Here is a 13,215-nt window from a genome sequence, read left to right as displayed (position 1 = left end):
TTAATTAGATGTTTGCTTAGAGGTCATCTGAGCGAGAACATAATAATCAATAGCTGTTAATTATGCCCCACTATGGCTAATCGCTAAATAGCCGCCTCCGGCGGCCATATTCGCTCGTTACGCTGATGAGACTACGATGATTGCTCTAAATCCCGGCCCGATTCATAGTAATCTTTTAGTAAAATATTGACTTGATACGAAGACAATAATACAATGATATCCTGTTACTAACATAAAATTTTTTGTCTATGTATATTCATTTCTATATAAAACACTTTGTACACACCTTCTAATCCATTGTTTTTCTCTTTTCAAATTAAGGCTAATATAATATACGGAACCCGCTTAATACTTGTTTTTTTGTTTGACCCGTCAGTTTCGTACTAACGGGGTGCGACTGTAGTAATGAATTGTAGTAATTGAATGAGGAGTTTAGGCTTTGCAGTAATTGTGTCTATTTGTGAACAATTTAACGCTACTAAAGTTCTTAATTATACATATAACCTTATATAAAATACTTTGTACACACCTTGTGATCCATAATTTTTTCTTTGTTAATTCGGGGCTAATATATGTTGAAGTGGTTAATACGAAACCCGCTTAATACAATTATGTTTCTTTGGCCCGTCAGTTTTCTACTAATGGGGTTTGACTGTAGTAATGATTCTTGGAAATATGTATAGGCAAACGCTTCGCAGTAATACTAATAGTTTATATCCTCCGCACGTAGTGTAGCGGAACGTATTGTTTTCGCGCCGTTTGTGTGTTTGTTTGTGTGTGTGTGTGTGTGTGTGTGCGTGTGTGTGTGTCTGTCTGTCTGCTCGATATTTTTGCAACCGTTAGAGGTAGAAACTTCAAACTTGGTCCAGAGGTGGACCTTAGAGGTGGAACCCTATTGATTTTGAGTGCCTTTCACCCAAGGTCAAGCGTCCCAGGTTCACATTTGATGAATGGATAGATAGATATAGATAGATAGATAGATAGATAGATAGATAGATAGATAGATAGATAGATAGAAAGATAGATAGATAGATAGGTAGATAGATATAGATAGATAGATAGATAGATAGATAGATAGATAGATAGATAGATAGATAGAAAAATATATAGGGCAATTGATAGATAGATATGCGCTGAGTGCTAGCGTGCAGGTGGGGGAGGACTTGATTCCACAGCTAGCGCGTGTGCACTGGCGAATCCACTGCAAGGTTACGTGACAGACTACTGTATCCCTTAGCCTGTGGTTGCGTGTTTGTAAGTCTACAGCCAGCGCACCTAGCGGAAGTGAACTGAATCGTGCATGTTTTCCAGGGAGATTTTCCATTCGATTTTCTAAATATGTTTTTTTTTAACATATAACCCAATAAATAACAAAAAGGAAAGTGTTAGAATTGAACCTGATGCGTAGGAATGAAGCACGAAATTTTTCAGCCTGATTCGTGCACGCGCCTAGAAGTTATGCAGGAACAAACAGAACGACACTACTCAAATTATTATATAGATACAACACTGAATGGTGCTACCATCTGTTAACAAACGTGTACCAAGCAACAGTTCAGGATTTCTGCCAAAAAGTAGAATGAGCAGGGACCGTTATATTTGGGACACTTGTTAGACCATTTTAATGATCTGGAAAACAAGAAATACCAGATAAATTTGTCGTGATTCGAGAATAGAAGTCAACCGGGACGCGGGAATGACGAATTAAATTGCTATTTTTATTCACCTGTAACTCGAAAATTGAATATTTTACCTGGGAAACTTGGAATGTCCACACTAGAATGTTAATTCACATTTGAAGTTCACATCAGCCCTATTGTTCAACTGAACGCCTTTCAGGCGTATACTCCACAATGTGTTATATGTTAGCCAGTCAGAGACTGGCTGATGTACATTGATGTTGATATAGTCTGGATATAGCGCTAATCGCAACAAAATTAATAAAACAAATATTTGGCGGACCCAACTGCGATCAAATTATTATATGTTCATTTTAAAAATAAAAGCAGGAAACAAGAAATACTACTGCAGTAATTGCGGTCATTGTGTAGTCAGTGAATTGACTACTATAATAAAGACATTAACTGTATAATGCAATATGCAAGGGAATGAAATATTAAGAGTACACGAAGTAGTACAAAGATTATATACTTTGGTAGTAAATAAAATGTTAGTTTATTTATCATAATTTTATTATTGATATGTTCCAAGATCATCATGGTAAAGCTCGATTACGGTGATGCTACGTTGCTGTCGCGAAATAAGTGGACAGGCCACAAAAGGTGACGCTGTGTGCTAGGTCAGGAATCATTGTTTGGGCTGCCACTGCCTAAGTGAAGGATGAGCAATCATAGACATCTGCTATATGTACAGATATAGCTACCTTTATAGCGATCTATATAGTGTATGTGTAGATATCTACAGGGAAGTCACAATGCCCCGTGAGAGGTTAATACTCGCAGGGGTTAATAATCCCGTCCACCCCTGCGAGACGAAATCCTCGACACAGAGGGCCTACACCGCACGCACGCCGCTATGCACAAACAACAAGAATAAAGAGTTGTTTACAAGAAGTTACCGGTATATAAAGAGTTGTTATAAGATTTTAAAATATATTGTTCAGTAACGTTATATAAAGTTATATAAAGAGTTGCATGTTTATAAAAAAAAGAAGCTCTTTATTCTTGTTGTTTGTGCACAGCGGCGTGCGTGCGGTGTATACTCATGTGTTGTAGAGAAGCATATGAACGGCATTTACAGGAAGTTATCGGCAATAATAGGCGAAAGGGAGTAAAGAAACATTAAGACTTTGCTAGTAGGCCTAAATACATTTCGTGTTTATTTACCATAATTTTACAATTGAAACGTTCCAAGCGCCTGTGACTGCATGCGTTCGTGTCTGCATGCATGCGTGTGACGAGGAACACCGCGAAAGTCTGACGCGTAGTGACTACTGATGCCATATAGCGCCATCTAGTGATAGATGAAACCTTCCGTGTGCGGGTTTGAAGCAATGCCTGTAATGTGTATAGTAGATCAGGAATGACTTGTCTTCATTCACTTCTAATGGTATATCTGACTTCGTATGAGCGCTTGTTTTCTCGTGTTAAGTACGATATCTCGCCACAATACTTTGGCTTATAACTGGTGTGGCTTACCATCTGTCGTGAAGCCATATTCACAACACACGTACCACTACCTATTATATGTATATATAAACAGGAATACAACTCCTACTATCCTGCTAACCCAGACAGCATAACAAGTAGCACATATATTTGAACCGAAATCACACAACCCGAGTACGTTTATCTACATCGGTTACATAAAATACTGCGAGCAATCAATCGATAACAAGAAACATCAGACCATCATAATATGTTTAACCTTTTTTTTATTCGATATCATCTTTATGAAACAAGTATTCGTGTTCTGGACACAGTCGTGTCATATCTGACGTTAACATGGGGCGGAAACGAAGTCAAAACTATTAAAGGTACAAAAAGGTTGAGGTGCTACTGCACATCACCTGTAGATGAGACATTTCAGATCCAATGAAACGAATGAATATGCATATTCAATCATTATAAAATATTCATCAAAATATTATATCAATAGCATATAAACCCCTGGACTTTACGGGAATATAACCCCCAGAAACCCTATGCATGATTTATAAACTTTTGATATGATTTACCGCTACAGGAGCGCTTTTTACGCCATATAATCACACACAAATGACATACACAACTTCGGGTCATACACAAATGACAGAGCAAAGTTACATATAGAGAAGTCCACGTCAGACACTGCTTGTCTGGATCGTGGCACAGTGGAGAGCATCGTTTGATATTCGTCCATACAAAAACGGAACAATTACTAGGCTTCCTCATATTCATATTACAATCTGGTAATCTCTGTTGGTGTTGTCGCGTATACGGTTCATTCACACATTATTCCATTGAACTCTTCTCGAGGTCGCAATGTATAAAAATATCTGTTAGATTAATACCTAACACGTATTTACAGTTGCACTATTCCATCTCAATATGTACACCCATCTCTTCTTGAGATCGCAATGTATAAAACTAGAGTATTCACATTCGAGGTCGCACAAGGTCCTGCGCTATAATTATTACATATCCTTGTAAAATGCACAATAAAAAGAATAATTACCTTCCACGCACGCTGTTGCTACAGACACCATGGACTAATTGAGCCCAGGACAGGTCATCATCGTAGACGGAAAATGGTAATTCTCTTATTATTTGTATTACTGATAATGCGCATAGCAATCACTACAGTATAAATTATTACAAATTATACTCATGCAATCTAAAGCGGCACATGGCACAATCACATAACTGTTTTGCCTACATCATATATACCAAAATTCTTCGCATTCATACATTTTCAAGTAACGGCATAAAAATAATGAATTACTACTGAATATACAAGGTTAAAATCTGGCCTTTTCCTCACTAACCCCTGACTCGACCCTAACCCTGTAACCAACGTACAATGACTTTTCACCCTTATATCATCACGAACGTGAACACCGCAGGTATTTTACTTATTGCGATACCATGTACAGTAGACGCGCATATGTAACGCAATTGCACCTAGCACCTAACACCTAGCACCTAGCTATTTCACCTGAACAATCATCATTCAAATGAAATTAGGCCCATGCATCACAGTCGTTTTAATGTAAAACGCAATTATTTACAGTGTTCCAAGTCAATATGTACATCCATCCCTTCTAGAGATCGGAATGCATAAATAGATAACAATGCGGAAATAACTATACGCAACGGTACCAGTAGCTATCACAGTGTAATGTTAACAAGCAAGCAAACAAGCAAACAAGCAAACAATGAAATATGAAAAGATACAAACACGACGAACATTGACCGAACGTTTATTCGTTCGTCTCCCTTAATTGTCTTCTATAGCCCCCTTCCCGAAAATAAACTGCGCCTGTGGTTGCGCAGCTTGCTTCTTTAAGCAAATTAGTTTTTGCTACTAGTGGCAAGTTGCCATCAACTTATTATATCGACTGTGCGAATTAACTTATCATCGTTTTGTCAGTGCAAAGAGACGTACCACGCTTTCTGTTCACCGCGTAGCAGTGGGTAACCCCAAATCGGGAGAGAGAAGCAGCCTAGGTTGTGCATTATTCTCTTTAAGAATCCGCAAAACGGTCTCAAGCGCTACTGTTATATTACGACTCGCTTAACTATCCGTCCCTTCTACGTACGGACCTCTATTGACGTCATTTGATGGCGTATGCGCTTAACGTTCACAGAATTGGGGGTGCTACACATTCTTGTAAAGAGTACTCTGAACAGGTAACTCAAAGAATTGCTACAGTCAAAACGTGTCTATTGTCAATGCTAGATGTTAATAGCAGAGCCACTGGATACATACCAACAAACTATCCAAAAGGTAAATAAATACCATCTACATACCATATAGATACAGTCCATGTTCTGTGGCTAAATTATCTAAACCCGTTGCCATACTGCATACACCTGATCACAGTTATGTGTGGCATGCAGTGCTATAAATTAAACGTGTAGCAACGAAGTGGCATTTTTAGATAGCTTTACGGATGACCTGGACACCTATCAACAATGTATGTATCAGAGAGCATTACTCTTTTGAGAATACACGTTTCCATAGATCAACTTTTGGGACGGAAAACATTCGAGATCTATGACAGCTATGAACGTCGTAAATAGAGCAGCCAAAAAGGTTCCCCGCTGTTTTCATGATGATAGAATGTAATTATTATAGCAGTTATGTTCCTGCTGCATTGACAGACAATTTCCCACCATACAGAGCCATGACGAACATTATGGTACCCCCAGTGAGGATGCCCAAGTTCTGCAGACAGAACACAAAGAATCCATTTCCTTCCTCTATCGCTTCTTCCAGGTCTGCTGTCATTTCCGGCATCTGTAAGCCAAATCAGAAACTAAATGATATACGTTTGTTCAAAGATGAGTAATCAGCTACCATAAGTGTCCCACACCTTTTATATCACTTTCGAGCAAGATATACTATCTTCTTGTGTATAAACGTCGTTGCATGCCACTGAATAAAATGAAAGTGTCAATGACACTGTAGCTCACCTTGGGTGTGATAGAAGAGGGAGGGGGGATATATAAAGCAAGAGTATATATGGGAGAACTCCCATTATATAGCATATCTCCCATTATATACTCTTGATAATGATATATGCATAGGTTTTGATGCGAAAATTAATGTTTCAGATCTGAGTCTGAAATCTTGACGAGAGATGGCGCTACGCCTAAATGATTGCCATTTTGGTTTTCGAATATCGCGCAAATAAAAACAATAAAATATTCCAGTCAAATTACTGTAACGAAGAATCTAAAACACAATATTTCACGTATATAGGTATGATTGTAGAGTTGTTTTCTCCACCAGCTTCTCCCCCTCCTCCTTCTCCACCAGCTTCTCCCCTCCTGCTTTTCCACCAGCTTCTCCTCTTCCTCATTCTTCACTAGCTTCTCCCTACTCCACCTACTAGTATTACTCTAAACTTCCTCCTCCCTCCCCCTCCCCCTCCCTACACTGCTCCTTCGCTACCCTGTACTCAGCCCTGTACCAGAACTTGGTATTTAGTGTGCACAACCTATCGTAACACAAAGACGAGCTGTCATTGGTCGGGTCGGGCGGGGCGGGGCTATCTCAGATATTTCACACTCGTCTGATATTTCGCGCGACACCGGCACTGATCTCTATAATATAATCGATTATATTATAGAGATCAGTGGACACCGGGCGCGGCGTAGAGGGACGGTCCCGCAACGTGGCAGCACTAGTGTTAGGATTAGGGTTAGGATCAGGGTTAGGGTTAGGGTTAGGGTTAGGGTTAGGGTTAGCGTTTTTGCATCATGATATCTGTCCCCACACCATAGATTAATTTTTCTGGATGACACCCCTATAGATAGATCCGATCAAGAGTGGATAATAGAGACCACTCTCTATTATCCACTCTTGATCCGATATATAGATATTTAGTGTTAGGGTTAGTGTTGGAGTTAGTGTTATGGTTACTGTTAAGTTTTGAAGTATACGTCAAGTTCAACTGTATCACGTGACCGTCCCTCCACGCCCGGGAGATAGCAACACCCTTTGGCTAGGGGGTGGCCGTCTCGCAACCGTACTTGCTCACGCTACAGCAGTCAGCAGGTCTGCAGAGCGATCTACTATAGTTCTTCGAATAGGTTCGCAAACATGATATTTCGTGTGCGATACGTCTAAAATTGGTTGCATCTTGTTTGTATATATATGGTGTGACGTAGGAGACGAACTACGCGTTCTGGCGTAAACTTTGGCGATTACTTTGGCGCCAGATAGCGGCGCGTTACGGCAGACAGCTCGGACGGGAGTCTAGCCTCATGAGTAATGACCTTCCTGGTACTATCTAATATGCCGGACCGTACCTCGCCTACTCCACTAACGAGTCTAGAGAGTCGCCTACGCCTACTCCCTAACCCTAACCCTAAGTCCCTAACCATATCAAATAGTTACCAGGGTACGTTCCGGCAGTACCCTGGGGGACATAGACCCTCTCAGCTAAAGTGTCCATAACAGATGGAGGACAACCCTATGAGCAGCACTTTGGGTGTTTCCTTTGAATAGCAGCTATATAGTAAAACGACCTCTACAGAAAGAATACCTGTCTATAAAGGACACTTTTCGGTTTCCCTTAAATAACCCTTATATACCATGAGTTTGAATGTATATTAGACATGCACAATTCTGATAAAATTACCCCCTAGAAAGTCAAGTGGAGCTAACTGGACAAAATGCCAGATGCGAGTTTCATTACTAATAACAAGATACTAATTTGTGCCAGTGTTAAAAGTCTGTTATGTAAGGTTGTACAAATGTCAAGCGAGCATACCTAGTTCGTGAGGAAACTCTTCGCAGAAGACAGCCAGTGTTATGCTAATGCCGACCCATATACTATCGGAGAACGCTGCACCGATTGACAGCCCATCGACAATCTTGTGCATACTATCACCAAACATGATCATCCAAGCAACAGTAGCAATCGTTTGATCTTCGTCTCCAAATGGGATATGCTCATGACCATGTTTTTTCTGTAAAAAATACAAGAATCCCCTTTAAAAGTGTGACAATTTTATATTGTGCACCTAGTTAAGATTAATAGTTTTCAGAGTTTCAAGTTTAACTATTCACTTAAATTTGACTTCAGCTAAAAAATAAGCTAAGAAAGCTAAGATATCTTGTTTGCTCAAATGAATCATGGCCAGTTGCCGAGCCAAGAGAGTAATTAAATTAAAGTGTCAATGACACTATAGCTCACCTTGGGTGTGATAGAAGAGGGAGATGATATTTAAAATTTGGCAAGTGTTTCATTTATGACAGACCGAGATGTGATCAAATGTCCTTATATTCCCTGTATTATACTAATCGAAATTTTACTGTTTTGTTTCAGGATTAGTTTTGATGCGAAAATAAATGTCAGTCTGAAATCTGGGCGAGAGATGGCGCTACGCCTAAATGATCGCTATTTTGGTTTTCGATTATCGCGCAAATAAAAGCAATAAAATATTCTAGTCAAATTACTGTAACGATGAATCTAAAAGTAAAACACAATATTACATGTAGTATGATTAGGTAGGTAGGTAGGTAGGTAGGTAGGTAAATTTAACAAAATCGAATGAATCTAGATGGCCATTTTCATTTTTGCCAAAAAGTGGGCGTGGCTCGACAGTAGGTCAACTGGCGTGCTCAAAAATAGGATGTTCAAATCTCTCCCATAGGAGTAACAACTGTATGCAATTTGAAACATTTGTTTCAGGTCAAACGGTTCTCAAGTTATCGTTGACCATAGCCAAATGTTGACGACAGACAGACGGACGGACGGACGGACGGACGGACGTACGACAGACGTACGTACGACGGACAATGCCCCATGGCAATAGCTCATCTTGACGTTGTCAAGGTGAGCTAAAAATTGACTAAAGCATCTTTTTGAAGCTTCATTCCTATAAGTTGTATGCACTCCTACCTGTGCTTGGTCTAATGGCATGGCTATGCTGTGATTGTACATAGGGTCCAATTCTTCTTCAGTTGGATTCATGGCACTCAATCTTTCCGTAGTAGAAGAGGAATCATCTCCTTGAAGTAGCGCACGCAATTTTCGCGCCGTGCGTTTCTTCTGTGATGTAAAATCAAATATGACAGGATACATGATAAATATATATCAAAGATTTGATTTTCTCTTATCATCACATATGATCACAAATCAATGAATCGTGTTTATTATTATGAGCATAGACATTGCTGAAATATCTATGCAATAGAGCATTCTGTGGAACAGATAATTCTGAGAGGATCAACCACATATACCCAGCACCACTGACAAAAGCTAAATTGATGCATTGAAGGGTGGGCCTATAGAAATATTTTAATTCTTTTGCAATAGAGATGTCTAAACGAAGTTTAAAGGATGCATCTCTATGCTTATAGTTGACTGCCTATACAGTATATGCACCTAAATAAATTACAATTGGTTTAAACACTTGGGTAAGCACTAGAAGTGCATCCAGAATTCCTATTGCGAGGCTTTTAGAGATGCCGGTATGTACACATAGTCGAAATTATAAGAAAGGACACCTACGTTAAACTGTAAGTTTATATTGCATACAATCATATCTCTAGTACCTGACCGAGGTGATGGAAATTGCTTAATTCATTAAGAAAATACCTGCTTGACTTTCATGTGGAACTTCATGATGCGGTCAGTCAGGAAGAACAAATAGATACCACAGGCCACCAGCAACATTTTCCAAAGGTAAGCCTGTGACTCATCTTTGAATAGTTCCAATGCCTACAAGACAAGTAGAACATGCTTTAAAACATCAACTTAGCTGGGTTTCAACCCCAGGGGTGAGGGTACAGACTGGATTCTACTTTCAGTGATCATAACAGATAAGGATAATAGCATAAGAGTATGCACAATGATATTATGATTCTCTCATGATTACAAGCCTTTCTACGAATGAACCCGTTTGTGTATAGCTCATGTTAGATTGCTTTAGCTGATCTAATTCTTGGCAGAATATAGGTGCTTGCTACATTCAATAATGCAACAATGCAAATAGATATTACTAGCCTTTGAATTTGAAACTAGCTTAACTAGGCAGCCAATGTTGGGTTGGCTGTAGTACAGCTAGACACTGTTCACGCGCTTCGGCTGTCACTTATGACCTCAGATTCATCGATTCTCAGATGATTTTCAGATTGATCACGATTCGAGATTAATGTGATAAAATGGAGTATGCTTATGTAGTGCAGAAATTTTAACTTGTCCCTCCCAGCACAAAGCATTACGAGTATAATTTCAGTACCGGGGCTTAATTAATTGTTATACACCCCGTACAGACTGCAAATTTGATATGGTATTAAACTGGTGCAGGTCAGGCGCGCGCCAAATTTTTGCAGTGTGTACACACTATCCTGCTCCAAATACGCGCTGGCCCACACCAATTTGGTCCCGCAAATAAAGGCGGGCCAGGCCCGGGATAAGTTATTCTGCACAAATCTGTGTCTGTATGCAACACACGGGTCAGATCCGGTGCTAAATCGCAATACGCATTCGCATACGCTTATTTTAGTCACATAATTGTACAATTGCTGTCCGCGGGATGACTTGGCGAGCTGAACTAAGAACTGATGATTCATTTAATCAGGAGTCTATAGACTCCTGATTTAATGTAGGATCAAATTTGCAGTCTGTACAGTGTACACTACGACTTGGTGCGCTCCTAAAAAATCGCAGGTTCAAGGTAGGTTCAAATTGTAGGTTCAAATTTTGCAGTCTGTGCTGGGTAATATAGTGCCCATCTTTGATTAGTAGAAATTAATGTTGATGTAAGTTTCTGCTTATATTTATCTGCTATAATAGCCTTAGGTAAGAAAATGAACAGAAACTGATCGAACCATTGCTATACCATTTAAAAGTAAATGCAAGTTGATCGCACTTTACTGCACTTTTACCAAGATCTTCTGTTATCAACAAAGCGCCCAGAAGAAACTCTTTCATGATTGATAACCAGAGCCCACAATGACCATGATTATTGATATAGCTATTTGCACATGACCAGTTTTTGTGACTATTTTTTTCACATGACTAAAGCACTATATATGATTTTTTGATAGTGCAACCAAAGCATGAACCTCAGGACCAGGATAACTCACTGTGCATTTGTGTGTGTGTGTGTGTGTGTGTGTGTGTGTGTGTGTGTGTGTGTGTGTGTGTGTGTGTGTGTTTTTTGATAGTGCAACCAAAACATGAACCTCAGAACCAGGATAACTCACTGCGCGTGTGTGTGTGTTTTTTGATAGTGCAACCAAAACATGAACCTCAGAACCAGGATAACTCACTGCGCGTGTGTGTGTGTTTTTTGATAGTGCAACCAAAACATGAACCTCAGAACCAGGATAACTCACTGTGCGTGTGTGTGTGTGTATTTTGTATAGGATTTATTATGTTTGTAGATTTACCTGTGGAATGAGATTGAACACTGAATTTCCGCACAGACTTCCAACTCCCAAGGAGACGAAAAACACGAGAATCTTCCTGTAGAAATCTTTGCTCATTATGGGCAGAAGTAGCATGCCTGTCACTGAGCAAGATGTGATGATGACGAGCGAAAGTATGCCATATCCCCATACTGCAACAGTATATGTACATAATTAATACAGACATACACGCAGGGCTCCCTCTGCATGTTCTAAAGTTTGAGCCAAGACTTGAGCCACCAAAGTTAGTTTTTAGCCACCAATGAAAACTATAACCACTTTTCACTTTATTGCATGTATGCGCTAAGCAAGGCATGAAGTAAGGTATGAAGGCTAGGTGATGGGTACAGGAAAAGAGATGTAAGAAAACATTTTACAACACGAATTTGACGATTTCATTATTCAATCGTAATTTTGTGAGCAGTCAAATCATTCACCAATTGTATTCGCCACTTCGTGTAATAAAATCGCCACTGTTATTTATGTGTGTGTGTGCGAGCACGCATGTGGCTGTGCATGTGGGTATGCGTGCATGTGCTTGTGAGCGTGTACATGTGCGTGTGTGCATACATGTGTGTCTGTACGTGCATGTGTATGTTTGGGTGAGCTCATGCCTGCTCTGTGTTTGCATGAAATAAATCTTGTATATACATACCTTCTGACTGAGTAGGTTTCAAATAGCTGGTAGTTATATTCCACTCATTCTCCTTCTCCACAAGCACATTGCAAGACTTTGATGCTTCGTCTCGTATCACATCTGGGCACAAAGCTACCACTTGCTCATCTTTGGCAATACCGTTTTCCCACAGCTGAACGAGATTACGGCTAGAGAGGCACTAAAGGAATAGGAACAACTTTTACAAAAACATATTAGAACAAGAGACCAGAACTTTTATTCTGCTGGAATATATTTCACAGCTTTTGTCTGTGAAGATGAGTATATAGAGTTCAAGAGTCCAGATCGAGGCATCATGGGTTCAGTACCACATTATGTGACCGATAATTTCACAGGTATGAAATTAACACCAGCTAGCAATGAATAACAGAAAAACACATGAATAACAATAACACCACATAACCTCATAAATATTAGGTTATAAAATTATAAAAATGTAACCGCTGACGTATTCGTACAGAAAATGCAGGTACTAAAACAAGAAAAACAATAATCACGCAAGGATACTAAAATTACGAGTCGTAATAAAATTAGAGTTGATGATTCGTATCAGTCCATGCAGGTAATTGTTCTCTGTGTGTGTGGGTTGGTGAAGGGGGGGGGCATCAGCGGCACATCGCACATCCACAGGATGGACCTGACCACGACCTTGAAGGTTGAAGGTTGTGAGGACTGTATAGCCTGACGGATCAATGTGGGGTAGGTTGTTCCATAGCCAGGCTCCGTGGTACCGAAAGGATTTCTTGCCATATATTATTGAATTATAGTCAGGAAGCACAAGTTTTTACTTCGGAGATTGTAGGCACAGGAACTTGGGACAGTGTCAGTAAAAACTAAAAATAATATGAACGCACATTCACAAATAAGCCCTACTAGTACTACCGTACCTCTCAATTACAGTTCCACTGTTGCGTCACTGTATATCAACTTTCCTTCATGAAAACCTA

At 39.7% G+C, this 13,215-nt stretch overlaps 1 protein-coding gene across 2 annotated transcripts in view; it reads right to left on the bottom strand.

Annotated features, from left to right (window-relative positions):
- Positions 1-3,377: 3,377 nt before the first annotated feature.
- The window catches only part of LOC106810394 (zinc transporter ZIP14-like), an 11,526-nt gene continuing 1,688 nt past the window's right edge, over positions 3,378-13,215 (bottom strand). The window contains exons 2-7 of one of the 2 annotated variants that reach the window (XM_014813739.1): positions 12,248-12,428; positions 11,575-11,744; positions 9,776-9,898; positions 9,077-9,226; positions 7,943-8,141; positions 3,378-5,961 (exon numbers count right to left, since the gene is read on the bottom strand). In XM_014813739.1, coding sequence (XP_014669225.1) covers positions 5,726-5,961; positions 7,943-8,141; positions 9,077-9,226; positions 9,776-9,898; positions 11,575-11,744; positions 12,248-12,428 — 1,059 coding nt within the window. In that variant the 3' untranslated portion in view covers positions 3,378-5,725. Of the gene's footprint in view, positions 5,962-7,838; positions 8,142-9,076; positions 9,227-9,775; positions 9,899-11,574; positions 11,745-12,247; positions 12,429-13,215 lie in introns of those variants that run through there. The other variant, XM_014813740.1, reaches the window with a different exon arrangement.

This window comes from Priapulus caudatus, unplaced genomic scaffold (assembly GCF_000485595.1).
Source record: "Priapulus caudatus unplaced genomic scaffold, Priapulus_caudatus-5.0.1 Scaffold437, whole genome shotgun sequence".
Lineage (NCBI taxonomy): Eukaryota > Metazoa > Priapulida > Priapulimorpha > Priapulimorphida > Priapulidae > Priapulus > Priapulus caudatus.
Note: the sequence above shows the minus strand (reverse complement) of the source record. Positions and strands in the feature narration are given on the sequence as shown.